The following is a 15,330-nucleotide window of genomic DNA, read 5'->3' as shown; positions in this document are numbered from 1 at the left end:
CTTTTGTTTATGTAATTTTTAAAATGTTTGTTAGTCTGTGTATGCCCTGTATTAGAACCCTCACATTTGTCCCTATTTTTTCATTGATGGTCTTTATCATTCTGGGGTTCACATTTAGGTCTTTAATCCATGCTGAGTTGGTTTTTGTATAAGGCATGAGGTGAAGGTCTTGTTTCAGTCTTTTGCTTTCCAGTTCTGCCAGCACCATCTGTTGAAGAGTCTACCCCCTCTCCATGCTATATATTTAGGTACTTCATCAAAAATCAGTTGGCTGTATGTGGATGGGTTCATTTCTGGATTCTTGATTCTGATCCATTGATCTATGTGTCTTTCATTGTACCAGTTCCAATTTGTTTTGACCACTGTAGCCATGTAATAAATTTTGAAGTCGGGGCGTGAGAAGTTTCCAACATTATTCTTAGTAAGCAATGCTTTGCTTATCCTGGGTCTCTTTCCTTTCCATATAAATTTTGTGATTGTTTTTTCCATCTCTTTGAAGAATGTCATTGGAATATGAATTGGGATTGCATTATATTTGTAAATTGCTTTGGGTAGCGTTGACATTTTCACAATGTTAAGTCTTTCTAGCCAGGAGCATGGTATATATATTCTTCCATTTTTGTAGGTCCCTTTTGGTTTCTTGTAGTAGTGTTTTGTAGTTTTCTCTGTTTAGGTCCTTTGTTTCTCTGGTTACGTTTATTCCTAGATATTTCCTTGTTTGGGCAGCTATTGTAGATGGTATTGCTTTCCTAATGTCCTTTTCAGTGCTGTTGTTGTTACTATAGAGGAATCCAACTGATTTTTTTATGTTGATCTTATACACTGCCACTTTGCTGAATCCTCCAAAGTGGTCTAGTAGATTTTTTACTGCGTCTTTGGGGTTTTCTATATTTAGGATCATATCGTCTGCAAATAGGAGGTATTCTTTTCAACCACGCTACAGATACTTAAAGCTTAAAAGTTTAGGCTCCTTCTCTATGGACAGTGTGTGGACAATGCTCTTCTTTCTGCCTCTTGCAAGCGTTCTTTAGATATGAATTTGTGTGGTGCAAGGTCAACAGTTCACACCCACCAACAGCTCATTATAAAATAAGTCAAAATTGATTTGATGTCACTTAACAACAACAACCTATTCTAAAGAAACTCAGTTAACTTATTTTTCTTATTTTCTTTCTTCATTGGGGTTGTTTTCAGTTGTATAGTATAATTACTCTTTATAAGATTTCAAAACTCTTGAATAGTATTTTCCTTTAGAATCTTTACCATGGGGCTGATAATTGAATTTTCTATTTTGTCCTGTTAAAGGTTCAAAGAACATGTACTCCTACTTTCATGGGTTCAAACTTCATCTCATTCTCCTGATTAAAAGGGACCAAGAATGTGAAAAGTAGTTAGCACAATTCCTAGCACTTAGTAATGTTGTCTCTCCCTTCCTCCTTTTCCCCATCTTGGAGTCAGTAACAAGATTCCTGCCACCTGTTGGTGTCTGTAAAAAGTCCTAAATGCCCTTTGGAGCACTGGTATCCCTTGAGGACTCCTCAAGGAGATCATATTACTATTCGTTTAGGTCTTTTCTTACCCCTGTGTACACCTTAACTCATTACCACTGTGGTTTTAGCAATATTTTCCTGCATTTTAACCTCTGTAGAATCTTTTTTCTTTCTGATCTCCCTTATGGTTTATTTCATGTGTGGGAAATTTCTTCAGTAATTTTAGCATGCTCTTCTTGTCTTGATGTGTCCGTGGGGTCTGTTCTGACTCATTGCGGCCCTGTACAGGGTTTCCAAGGCTGTAAATCTTGACGGAGCAGAAAGCTTCATCTTTCCCTGGCGGAACATTTTAACATGCAGCAGGGTGGAAATGTTTCCTCACATTTGAACACCTCCACAAGCAGAACAGGTACCCTGTACGACGTGTGGTAGATATAGCTGAGGACTCTGCGAAGCAAGAGCATAAGCATAGAGTATTCCTTGGAGCTCTTCCCTTGGGATGTTGTTAGATACCCTGAAGAATTAATGGTCATTCTTAGTTCCTCCTAAAAATACTTATTGGAAATGGCACTGAGAAGTCTTTGTTGCTACCTCTAAATCTTCTTTTCCTTCCTTTCTCCCTTTACAGGCTAATAGCTTTCTAACATCAATCACTAACAATTAGCAAACTCCTTTTAGATCTTAAAACAGTCTTGGAATCTATCTTTTTTATGTCTTCCTAATGATCATGTAAGGAGTCTGGTAGTGTAGTGGTTATGAATCAAGCTGCTAATCTTATGGTCAGCAGTTCGAAACTACCAGCTGTTCCATGGGAGAAAGATGAGGCTTTCTGCTCCCGTAAAGATTTACAGCTTCGGAAACCCTATGCAGGGTCACTGTGAGTCGGAACCGACTCCACAGCACATGGCAACAACAACAAATGATCGTGTGTGTTTGAAAGTCTGTCAGTATTGTGTATAAGCGTTGTTGTTGTTAAGTGCTGTGGAATGAGTTCTGACTCATAGCGACCCTGTGTAGGGGTTTCTGGGGAGCATCTGTGGGTTTGAGCTACCAGCCTCCTGGTTCTCAGTCCAGTGTTGATTCTACAGTGCCACACCAGGAGTCCAGGGGGAGCAAAATGAGACCTGGTGGCACAGTGTCTTGAGCACTGTGCTTAAAGCACTTTATCCAGTGGTTAAAGTTTGAACTTACTAGCTGCTCTGTGAGAGACAGATTTGGCAGTCTGATTTCAAGGGTTACAGCCTTGGAAGCCATGTGAAGCATGGCTCTTCTCTGCCTTTACTTCGCTGTGAGTCAGAACTGACTAGTCAGCAGTGAGTTTGGTTTTGGTTTCGGGGACAAAATTGGAAAACCAGAAAAGTTTATTCTTACCTACTTTGTTTTCATGTTTTTTAAAAAACTATAGGTTGATGAGCCAACCCTTTCCTGGTTGCCTCCGTCCATAGGAGCCAGTGAAGTGATAAGTTCCACTAATGTTTCCCACTATGAACTTCAAGTGAAAATAGGTAATAATACTGCATTTCACAGAATTGACCCTTCATTGTTAGGAAGTGATGACAAAAAATTTTTTATAAGGTGGCTTTTTTCTTGTTACCTGCAGCAAAATGTTTATACGATATTAATGAGTCAGTCCAATGATCCATTCATTTTGAATCTCTTCTAAAATGGTAGCCCAGATTTTTCTCTAGATAACAGTCTAGAAATTTTACTTTTCCAAAGATGTTATTTAGAGGCAGAAGATACTAAGCAATCTAGATATTCATTATTTGTGTTTTGTTCTAATTTATCGATATAATTTATGCTGGGTATGAATTAAAATCAAATCTTGGGAATCTTTTCAAGTCATGGTCCTTTAACCAAATTGCTGTCTTTTTAACTGAAAAATTCACTTGAAATCTTATTTGTAGTAGAAATCTGTCTTAGTTTGAAATAGGATTGATTATAACTTTATATTTAAGAAACATTTGTTCTAAATACTCAGAAAGATCTGTTAAACTCTCTAAACTAGAAATTATGGTAGGTGTTAGTGATATAAAGACCTGTAGAGTCTGATCTTGAGTTGAGTTCATCCATCCTCTTCTCCTCTGTCTTCGTCACTGCCTTAGTCAGTGGTCAAAGTCTGAGATACAGCACTATCCCTTTGCCTAAGGCAATGGTGTTGACAGTGGAGGAGAGGATAGCATGGACTGAAGATTCATTTCATTTCACAGATAAAACTGACAGAAATTGGTGACTGTCTAAGGTGGGCAGACATTTCAGTGATGCCACTCCAGAGCAGAATTTTGTTTTTAATTTTTAAACCTGACAGTACCAAATGCCGGTGACTAGGGTTAACAATTACAGTTCCCATACATTGCCTGTAGGAATACAAAATGACCTCACTGCTTTCAAAAGCAGTTTGGCAGCTTCTTATAATGTTAAATATACACTTTTTATATGCACAACTCAAAATGAAGAGAGACAGCTGTAAACATCCATTAATAATCAAAACATGGACTGTGTGAAGTAATTTACTTAGGAAAATTGGAAATTGTCAAAAATGAAATGGAACGATTTCGTCTCTCATACTTCGGACATATGGTCAGGAGGGACCAGTCTCTGGAGAAGGATATCATGTTTGCTAAGGTGGAGGGTCAGAGAAAAAGAGGAAGACCCCCAGCAAGATGGATTGGCCAAGTGGCAGCATTAGTGGGCTCAAGCGTGGCAACAATTATGAGGTTGGTCCAGGACCAGGCAGTGTTTTTTTCTGTTGTGCATAGGGATGCTATGAGTCAGTACTGACTCTATGTCACCTAAGAACAACAACAATATGACCGAATAATCTCACTTTTAAGTTTTGCCAAGAGATATGAAAATATATGTCTAAATAAATAGCTATACAGGAATGTTTATAGCAGCTTTGTTTGTAGTCACCAAAAGCTGGGAAAAATCCAGGTGTCATCAACTTGTGACTGGATAACTCTGTTGTATATCCATAGTACTCAGTAATGAAGAGAAACTACTGATACATACAGCAACATGGATGAGTCTCAAAAGAAACATTATGTTCAGTGAAAGAAGCCAGTATGTTTTAAAGAGCAGAAGATTTTAGCTTTGGTGAAGTCTTAAGTCATCGATATTTTCTTTTATGCCTGCTAACATGAGTTTTATGTCTGATTACAGGAAGAGGATTTGACAATTTGACTTCTGTCTATCTTGCAAGGCATACTCCCACAGGAACGTTGGTGACTATAAAAATTACAAATCTGGAAAATTGCACTGAGGAACGCCTAAAAGCTTTACAGGTAACAATACAAAAAAAACCGAAAACCATTTAATGTAACACCTGTTTAAAGAGACTACATCTTAATTTTCTTTTTTTTCCAAATTCATGATTCTTCCCACCAGCAAAAAGTAGATTTCTTCTTCTTAATTAACCTGCAGGTACAGAATTGGAATGAACACCTGGAAGCCAGCTCTGTTACATGAAAGGGCATATGTATTCAAATGTTAGGTGTGGCACTATAGGACCAGCACAGGACTGCTAACCACAATGTTGGCAGTTCAAACCCACCAGCTGCTCCAAGGGAGAAAGATGAGGCTTTCTGTCCCTGAAAAGATTTGCAGGAATGTTAGTGAGTCAGAATCAAGTCGATGGCAGTGGGCTTTTTACTATGAATAACTCGTATAAATAACTGAAAAACTACAATTCAATCCTTCAAAGGCATATCATATTTGGAATGCTAATCTGGATATTCACAACTTCCCTAGTCAGTATAATCACAAATGGTTATGTAAGAACAATAGAAAAAACAAAAGCAAATATTTTATTTTTTTATTAAATTAAGCAAAACTAACTTCTGAATTGAAAAATTTTACCAAAATTGCATTTCAAGGATATGATAATACTATTTTCAGTGTCACTAATCCTTTTTGGAGTCCTGGTGTGGTGTTGTGGGGTAATGCATTGGACCACAAGGTCAGTTTGAACTGCAAGGTTGGCGATTTAAATTCACCAGCCATTTCTTGAAAACCCTATACAGGGTCACTATGAGTTGGAATTACTCAATGGCTCTTAATAGCAACAACAATCCTTTTTGATATAAAGAGGGAAAGGATATTGTTTCAACATGTTTAATTTTGTAAATACTTATATGAGCAAAAGTCATCCAAAAGAGTGCTAGAAGTGTTCTAGCTCATACATGCACAAGTATTCCAAACAACATGTGTTTAAACATGTCTCATAATCAGTGAATGGCTGCAGACAAGTTCTTTAGTAATACATTTGCCTTAGTCTTGGTAGGATGCTTTCCAAAAAATTGATACTAGAAAAATAGCTTTATGCAAATATCAGCTAGCTCCAAGAGCTGATCTTTCCACCAGTCTTTTAAGCAAAATCAAAGTTGATGAAGACATTTTATGGAATGAATTGTAACCAGAGAGACATCTTAGATTTACCAATACAATCCAGAGAGCAAGGTCCAATCAAAACAGTTGTTCCTGAGGGAATCTATTGGACCAGTTAAATTCAAGCCAGAGAGATCAGCTCAGACTATTTTTGGGAATTCCAAAGGTGTAATCTTGATAGGTTTTCTCAAAGGACACAGAATGGCAAAAAAAAAAGGCCAGAATAGTAATTGCACCAAAGAACTTTTTCTTTACATCATGACCATGGACCTGCTCATTCCTCAGAGGTTACAAAGTCTGTCCAACGAGAATATCATTGGCAAACCTCGTCCCATCTACCCTTTAGCTCTGATATTAACCCTTCAGGCTTCTTTTCACTTCTCAAACTCGAAGAAACACAATTTGAGTCCCTTGGGGATACCAAAGCTGCTGTTTTGACTTGGTATAAATCAAAGAGTGAAGAATTTGAGGAAGAGTTAAAGAGATAGAACACCACCTTCAGAAGTGTATAAGACCTAGGTGGAGACTATGTCAAGATACACTACAAGGGAGCTTCAAAAAGTTAGGGAAAATTTCCTTTATCGTTCAGTTCTATTTTTCCATGAATAACTTCACATTATGGTATTTTGTGTTTAATAAAGTTTTCTATGATTTAGTAGCAGTACTTGTTTTTTAACTTGCTCTTGTATGTGTACATACATCTGCACTGGAAAAACTCTACTAAATAAGTGTTAATAGTGGTTCTCTGTGATGTAAAAGTGCTCGTCTTGTCTCTGTTAGGGATGACTTTTATCTTTATATTGTCATGTATTTTTTATTATTTTTACATATATTTTAAAAATTATCTATAGTAAGAACATAGTATTTAAGAGTATGGCCTTTGGAATCAAAGTGAGTTCACAGCCTGCTTCCACTTACTAACTCCATATTTTCAGATAATTTTTCTAATTTATTTCAAAGTTTCCACTTCCATACATGGGAATAATAATAACACAGGCTTCATGGTGTGGTGTGTGGTTTAGAGAGGTGGATGCACTTAGAGCAATGCTTAATACAGATAAACTCCCCCTGAGTTTTAGGGGCCACTGCTGATGTTATTCTCATCACTAAAGGAAAAACAAGGATTCTTTTTAAATGCCTTATCTTTTGTGTCTGTCCTAGAAGTCAGTGATTCTATCCCACTTCTTCCGGCACCCCAATATTACAACTTATTGGACAGTTTTCACTGTTGGCAGCTGGCTTTGGGTTATTGCTCCATTTATGACCTATGGTAAGAAAACTGGTTTGAGATAAAATAACTCATTATTTAGCCTGTATGCTATCATTGTAAGGGTGGTTGAAATCTTAGATTTATGGTTTATTCCTTTTAATTTATAAGTATAATGGCCAATTTTAGATTTCATGGCATATTTCTAGATCTGAATCATGTTGCATTTCAGTCTTCACAAACAGGCAGAATGCATATGGGCATCAGTGGAATCACCACCGCGACTCTGAGAATTTTGTGGCTTTACACAAACCGTCTCTGCTCCCTAAGGTTTCCTTCCTCTCTCAGTGGAGTGCTACTATTACTTTTCAGGCAGACATAGTTTTTTCCTCCTGTGTACACTGCATTGCAAACTCATTTCACTCAGTGTCAACATCTGTCCTGCCTCCTTCACTGGACTTGAGCTTCTTCACATCTGGAATCACGGATGTATTTTTCATTTTGGTGCCCCCAGTGCTCACCTAGCACAAAGTAATGTTCACTACATGTGTTCAGGGAATAAATAAGTGGAGTATAGAGCTTTCATTTTCAAGACAGGTTTTGTTTAAAAAATGACTGAATTAAAAATGTATACACATATACATATATACTATATGTATCGTTTTAAAACGTTGAAAATTTGATAATTCTGGTTACTAATCTGTTGTACATCATTAGAAAAAAAATCTTTGTCAAGATTTTTGAAGGAAAATTACCTTTGCCTAGAAAAGTAATTAGACTCTAAAATGTAATGTGTGTGTGTGTGTGTGTGTGTACATGTTTTTGTTTATAGCTGAAGAAACCAAAAAATAGCTGGAAGCAAAATTACTTCCAATGTTCATTTAAAGGTTTGAGGGATTTCTTTCAGGTTCAGCAAGTCAACTTTTGAAGACTTACTTTCCTGAAGGAATGAGTGAATCTTTAATAAGAAACATTCTCTATGGAGCAGTGAGGGGGTTGAATTATCTGCACCAAAATGGCTACATTCACAGGTATTTGCTCGTTTATATTTTACAAAATGAAAGAATTTTAATAGAAGAAGTCTTTTAGGGAACTTTTAAGGCCTCACAGTGGAGTGTTAGAGAGGAAAAATAGCAGACTCGGAAATGATGCTTCCTTCCCTCTGAGGAAGAGGAGAGGAGAATTCAGCGTGCCTCCTCTCTGCCATGTGCTGTTCTAGCTGCTCAGTGAAGTGACTCCCCTCACTGAGTGCCTGCAGGGGAGACACCGCCGTAGGGAGTGGGGTCCTAGTTAGCTACAGTGACTTCTAAACAGCTTCTTGATCTGATGGTATGACTAGATTATATTTTTATGTGCAAGTTGTAGTTAAAACTTTGTTTGCTTTCTTAAATATTTTGTAGTGTCTTTAGATTATTAATGCTAAATATCAATTCTCTTGTTACCAAACTGTAGATATAGAAGGAATTGACTGGATATTTAAAAGAATATTGTTCTAAGATACACTGGAACCTTGTTTTGCTTCATTATTAAGTTACTTTTAAATAAGCCTGTTTTCTTAGGGTTTGTTTCAGTTTTCTACTGGCTACCATAACCTGTTAGTGTCTAAATTCAACGTTTCAGATGAAACAAAAGTTATCTTATAATTTGTTTGACAAAGGAAATTTTTATGTAAGACATATCTTTCTAAATGATACTATCCAGGGAGCCTGTCTTTTTTGTACAACATTGCCTTTGACTTTAAATTATGACCTTATACTTCAAATATTATTTAAGGAATTTTTTTTAGATTTCTTCTTAGGTCTTTTTGAACAGCATCTTAAAATAGTATAATAAATAATTAATTCTGTTCCTTGTTTGAAAATTATGATCAATTCTAAACATGTAGCTTTCAGTTAGATTTTTCCTTGTTCTAGTGCTATATTAAATAGCCAAAATAATTTCTTAATTCCATGGATATTTCCCATATATACAGCAGTGTGCTGCTATTTTATAAAGAGTATTTCATTTCCAAGAGACTACATAAATTTGTTTACACTAGACTTTTATTCTTTCATCATTTATTCATTGGCCAATTTCCTAGTATTTAGAATTGTTTCTTTTTGTTCTAGGAGTATTAAAGCCAGCCATATCCTCATTTCTGGTGATGGCCTAGTGACCCTTTCTGGCCTGTCCCATCTGCATAGTTTGATTAAGCACGGACAGAAGCATAGGGCTGTGTATGATTTCCCACAATTCAGCACATCAGTGCAGCCGTGGCTGAGTCCAGAACTACTGAGACAGGTCAGATGTGGCTGTTACATCGAGTTGTCTGTGTATCTCAAGTGTCTTCTCAGTTTGACTAAAGAACAGTCATGCCCTTGTATTTAGATTGGTGAATGACCTACTGCAAAACATTTTTCTCTTGTCAAAAATATCATGGTAGGACTTCAAATATATATATATATACCATATATTAGGTATATCTTGATTTGTCTCTTATGGGTTTTTCCTTCTACTTACTGGTCACTATCATTTATCAAAAGAGCACATGTTTAAAAGTTGGTATTTAGCAACTTTTCACTAAAAGACTTCAAATTAATTGTTTTTCTCAACAGGATTTACATGGATATAATGTGAAGTCAGATATTTACAGTGTTGGGATTACAGCATGTGAACTAGCCAGTGGGCAGGTACCTTTCCAGGACATGCACAGGACTCAGGTAAATGCTACTGTATTCACTTCCTAGGGCTACTATAGCAAGTCACCACAGCTGGTGGATTGTAAGAATAGAAATTGATTATCAGGATCTTTGCTGTGTTGATCTCTCCTGAGGTTTTGAGAAAGGATCTTCCATACTTCTCTTCTAGCTTCTCCCAGCATTCCTTGGAAGGGAGCCACAGGTCACACAGTGTTTTTCCTCCACTGTATCTTTTTAAAAAAAATTTTTTTAAACCAAACTATATTTATTATCTACAGTAGTAGTAAAGGAGAACAAATAATGTACAAATTGGTGAGTAAACATGAGAGCCAACAAACATCCTACCCACCCCTGCCTACATGGAAAACTGAAAACAATAACATTTTCAGCAAGATTCCAAACAAACAAGAGATGACAGGTCATGTGGCACTGCAAATGACTACAAATAGGAGAGATTGGCTGTCAAGCAGCAATGCACCCCTACTGCAGAACAATAGACAGAATGATGACTTTTTAATTGGTATAGATCCCAAAATAGTTCGCAGGGCTATTATGTATTAAATGTATCCATATTAATGCATACATTTAATAGATATTTAGAAAGCAGCATAGCAAAAATCCACGAGAATAACAGAAAGTCATCTTTTCCATTTGTCACCACTCTTTGAAGTAGTTCTTGAAGACAACAATAACTGCAAATTCAGCAATGCTTATCTGACTTATTTATATATTGTTTTAATTAAGTGTTGTCGAGTTGGTTCTGACTCACAGCGACCCGGTATAGGGTTTCTGAGGAGCGGTTGGTGAGTTTGAACAGCCAACCCTGTGGTTCAAACTGACCTTGTGATACAGTGCTGCAGCGCCACACCAGGACTGATGAAAACTATAGACCATAATTATTCATCAGGAACAAATACTAAAAGAAATGGGGCCACAGTGATATTACCAAACGGGAATTGTGGTCATTATTTTCTCCTATATGAAAAAAGGGAGAGAAGCCAATTGAGTTATGTAGTTTTACCTGCTACACCAATCTGCAGGTACTGAACAGTGGTGACGGGGACCCTGGACCCCAGAGCCCTATGGGGTCACACTTGGGGGTGGTGAGGATTATGGGCACTCATTGTTTCCCTTTTCACTTTGTAAGCAGCATCCCAATATTTTCCCTTTGACTTTACCAGATTCTGAGAAAGTTTAAATTTACGATATTTAGGTACAGTTTAATAAGTTGTGCTGGTGTGGCGCTGTGAATTAGCATTGGACTACGAGCCACAAGGTTGGCAGTTCAAACCCACCAGCAGCTCCTTGGAAACCCTATACAGGGTTGCTGAGTCGAAACCGACTCAAAGGCACTTAACAACAACAGCAACAATAAATAAACAAATGAAATTTTGTCTTCCATCCCCAAAACTTATGCCCAGGAGAAGCATCCACTGCATTGCACAGAGCTAGCTACATGATTAGATCAAGTATGGGGAGGGAGGGTCACAACACCTGGGGCAAGATCTCAGCCTGCAGACTGAAGTGGACAGTAAGGTCACAAGTTTGGAGGAGCAGTGTTGCAGGAGGGGAAAAAGAAAAAAATCAAAAGCCCAAAGAACCTCGCAACTTATTTTACCTAAACAAGGACAGCAATTTGTATTGGTCCAATTGCACTTGTAGATAAATCTTTGCAAAAATAGCGTTGAGTTGCGCTCGATGTATGTCAAAGAGAGACAAAAGTAATTTGGTGACTGTCCTCAAGTTTCTGCAGATTCTTTTATGTTGACATGTTCACGTGTTTACAACTAGTTCGCAAATGTAAGGACAGGTGACACGGGTGTGGGATGGGCCTCCTAGGTGCCACGTCCCAAGAGGCCTCTAGCAGCTGCCTACGTGCCGTCCGTCTGCTGCTGGAACACCTCGATTGTATCTTCATCCTCAATCTCCAGCTGTGCTGGGTGTCCATTTTGTTAATTGACTGCCCATCAAACCTGAATCTAATCTGTCTCATTGATAAGCCCTGTCGCTTGCAGTGAGCCTTTATCAGCTTGCTCAGTGGCATGTGTGTCTCTTGGTTTTGAACTGGATGACAGAACCATTCTGCCTGGCCACCTTCATGGTGATGTGGTCCATTTCCATGTTCACTCCCTCCTTAGACTTCTCTGACATGGCAGCAGTGAAGATGAAGGCAGGGGCAACACCAGAGCGGGTGAATCACTCCCTCGGTCCTGCTGCTCTCCTTTCACAACTTTTATGTCTGCTTGTCTTTGTCCATTCTCTATTTTTTAAGGGCAACATGAGGTTGGATTAGAACCCACCTACTCTGGGTTAATGCGCCAGACTGCAAAGCTGTTTGAACTGCAAGGTCGGCAGTTCAGGCTCACCAGCTGTTCCTTGGAAATCCTAAACAGGGTCGCTATGGGTCGGAATTGACTCAATGGCACTTCACAACAACAACTCCAGTGTAACCTCATGTCAACTGATTTATATCTCTAAAGACCCTATTTCCACATAAGGTCACATTCACAGGTACTAGGATTTACAACTTCAACATATCTTTTTGAAGGACACAATTTAATCCCAAACAGCTTCTAAGATCCTTGAACTGCTTTTCTTTCATAAGATCCTTTTTATTCCAGGTAGGCTCTTGGCATCTTTGCTGTTGGTTTTACTCTCTTGTCTACAGTCTGCTGACACGAGTGAGTCTTTCTTCCTTTCAGATGCTGTTGCAGAAACTGAAAGGTCCTCCTTATAGCCCACTGGATAGCAACATTTTCCCTCAGTCCGAATCCAGAATGAAAACTTCCCGATCAGGGCTAGACTCTGGGATTGGAGAAAGTGTGCTTGTGCCCAGTGGCACTCGTACAGCCAACAGTGACCGATTGCAGACACCATCAAAACCTTTCTCCTCTGCCTTCTTAAGCTTGGTACAAGTCTGCTTGCAACAAGACCCTGAGAAAAGGTAATACTTACCCCACAAGTAACACAAAACAAGTACAGATTTTTTGTCATATGAGAATATGTCTCTGTTTTTACAATCTGGAGAGCTCGTTCCATGTCTTAGTTTTAAGCTTTTATGCCTCAGACATAATGTTTGGAATGCTATGAAGACAGAGTATCTATTCTGTATATATGGGCTAAGGTATTTCAAAGAGGATAAATTCTCTGGGGTAAGCCATGGGCGACTCATTTAATTCTTCAGAAGGAAAGATGAATGTCTGTAGTCTTTGTTGACCCTTCCAGGATATGTAAAGAATGGACTATTGTTAAATGAGCTATTGTTAAGAATGGGCTATTGTTAAGAATAGGCTATTGTTAAGAATGGGCTATTGTTAAGTGAGCCTTGTTAAAGAGTAAACTAACTTCCACTCTGAAGCAAGCTTTTCCCATTGCCTAATATATCAAAGGAATCCTGGTGTGGCACTACAGGATAATGCACTGTACTACAAGGTCAGTTTGAACCACAAGATCAGCAGTTCAAACCCACCAGCCTCTCCTCAGAAACCTTAGACTGGGCCACTATGAATTGGAACTGACTCAATGGCATTTAATAGCAAGAGACAATGGGGAGATAGGGAGAACATGGGCCCATCCCAGTTGTCCCATTTAATAGCAACAGAGACAATGGGGAGATAGGGAGAACATGGGGTCCATCCCAGTTGTCCCATTTGCTACCCCAGTCACTGTAAAAGTCACTTATAATTATCTTTCAAGACATTAATCACTGTATTATGCTAAAACATGTTTGGAAACTTTCAAGTAGTATAAAAATATAAACTACTACTGTTATAATAAAGTAATTATTAATATAAAATATTGGAGCTCTTGTAATGATGTAGGATAAGCACTGGACTGCTAACCACAACTAGTGGTTTCAACACACCAGTCGCTCCAATGGAGAAAGATGAGGCTTCTGCTCCCATGAAGATTTACAACTTCAGAAACCCTATACAGATTCACTGTGAGTCAGAAGTGACTCAGTGGCACCTAACAGTGATAACAATTTATATTAGTATTACTGAAAATATGGTGTGTTTCTCTTGTTCTTTTTTCAGCCTCTTAGTGTCTAACGTTATTGTTAGGTGTTAACGTTGAGTTGGTTCTGACTCGTAGTGACTTCATGTACAACAGACCAAAATACCACCCGGTCCTGTGTCATCTTCACGATGGCGTCTATGTTGAGCCCATTGTTGCTACCACTGTGTTAGTCCTCGTCGGGGGTCTCCCTCTTTTTTGCTGACCAAACCCGATGTCCTTTTCCAGGGACTAGTTCCTCCTGATAATATGTGTAACATTGTTTCATTGTTGTTTTTTTAATGTTTTATTATGAATTATGTGGTAGTTTACATGGGAGAACATTAGTTTTACATTCATCCTATCGTATATCATTTCATTGCCATGGGTAAAATCCCCTCCACGCATCATCAACCAGCCAAAGGGTATACCCTGCAAACCTGCTACCCACCCCCACCCCCTGGTTGTGTCAGCCCACTGGTTGTGTCAGCACACAGCCCCTCTCCCTCTCTGGGTCTAAAGGCCCCAGCCGCTCCATCTCTCCACGTCATTGTCTCTGCCTCCATCTCTGGCGTCACTGCTTCTCTAGGTAGGGTCCTGCTCTCCGCTCTTCTCCCTTGATGGTCCCAGGGACCTCCACTTCTAGACTAAAAAGTTAATCACTCCCCTCCTTGCTACAAAATGCCTACCTTTACATTTCCAACCCCCACAATCAGTACTGGTAACAATTATTCACTACTGTATCACAAGAGACCTATCTGCATTTCATTTCATCAGCCCTGCCTAGACAGATTAGATACTACTCAGTGGAGATTCTACCTTCCTCCACACCCTCTGGATCTAGGTTCCCTCTTGAAAGTTTGTAAACCAGTCACTTCTTGCCTTTGTAGACCCCCACTTTGCCTTTGGGTAGCCAATGTCCAAGATGCCCATCCCTTTCTACTCTGTGTGTGGAGGGGGTGGGGATGATTCTTGCTGTAAGGACTTGTTCCCTCTTTTGAGCTACTGCATCCATAGGTGTAGGTCAAGTTCATCAAATTGTATCAGATTACTCTTTTTTTCCTCTTCTTTCTTCTTCTAGTTGAGCTCTGATCACTCAGTCATTGAAGCCAGGTCAGGTGGATATTATCTGCAAGTGTGGGTATTCATATGCATATGCCCTCTCTTCTTATCAGCTGGATGCTTCACTCTCCATTCTAGTCCTCTGTGGTCTGACTCTGGGCCCAAGAATCCCCAGGTCTTGCCACACTGATGGCCAACCTGGTCTCCACCAAGAGTTCACAAGAGTCTATTGAACATTGTAGGGCTTAGCTCACAGCTGCATTGATGTTTTCCTTCACTTCCCCTTAGACCATGTATTCCCTTTGAGTCTTAGTCTTGGGAGGGGGTTTACTCTGAGGGGACCCGACCACTTGCCTTGATGTCTCCTGGGTGAGCAACTTGCTTGTTCTTGTAGTAATCGGTCGGTGTGCCTATATTGTTTTGTATTTTTCTTGTAGGTCTTTCTTTCAAGAAGTATCTTCTGCTCTTCTAGTTGCTCCAGGCTGGTCTGCTTGTCCTTTCAAGTGGAAAT

The 15,330-nt window shown here is 38.9% G+C and overlaps 1 protein-coding gene across 1 annotated transcript in view; it reads left to right on the top strand.

Annotated features, from left to right (window-relative positions):
* STRADB (STE20-related kinase adaptor beta) overlaps positions 1–12,709 on the top strand; it is a 22,809-nt gene extending 10,100 nt beyond the window's left edge. Inside the window, exons 3-9 of the mRNA XM_006861983.1 lie at positions 2,896–2,995; positions 4,653–4,774; positions 7,038–7,146; positions 7,991–8,114; positions 9,192–9,363; positions 9,678–9,782; positions 12,464–12,709. Of these exons, the coding sequence (XP_006862045.1) occupies positions 2,896–2,995; positions 4,653–4,774; positions 7,038–7,146; positions 7,991–8,114; positions 9,192–9,363; positions 9,678–9,782; positions 12,464–12,709 (978 nt within the window). The remainder of the gene's footprint in view (positions 1–2,895; positions 2,996–4,652; positions 4,775–7,037; positions 7,147–7,990; positions 8,115–9,191; positions 9,364–9,677; positions 9,783–12,463) is intronic.
* The last annotated feature ends 2,621 nt before the right edge of the window (positions 12,710–15,330 follow it).

Source organism: Chrysochloris asiatica, unplaced genomic scaffold (assembly GCF_000296735.1).
Source record: "Chrysochloris asiatica unplaced genomic scaffold, ChrAsi1.0 scaffold00045, whole genome shotgun sequence".
Taxonomy (NCBI): domain Eukaryota; kingdom Metazoa; phylum Chordata; class Mammalia; order Afrosoricida; family Chrysochloridae; genus Chrysochloris; species Chrysochloris asiatica.
Note: the sequence above shows the minus strand (reverse complement) of the source record. Positions and strands in the feature narration are given on the sequence as shown.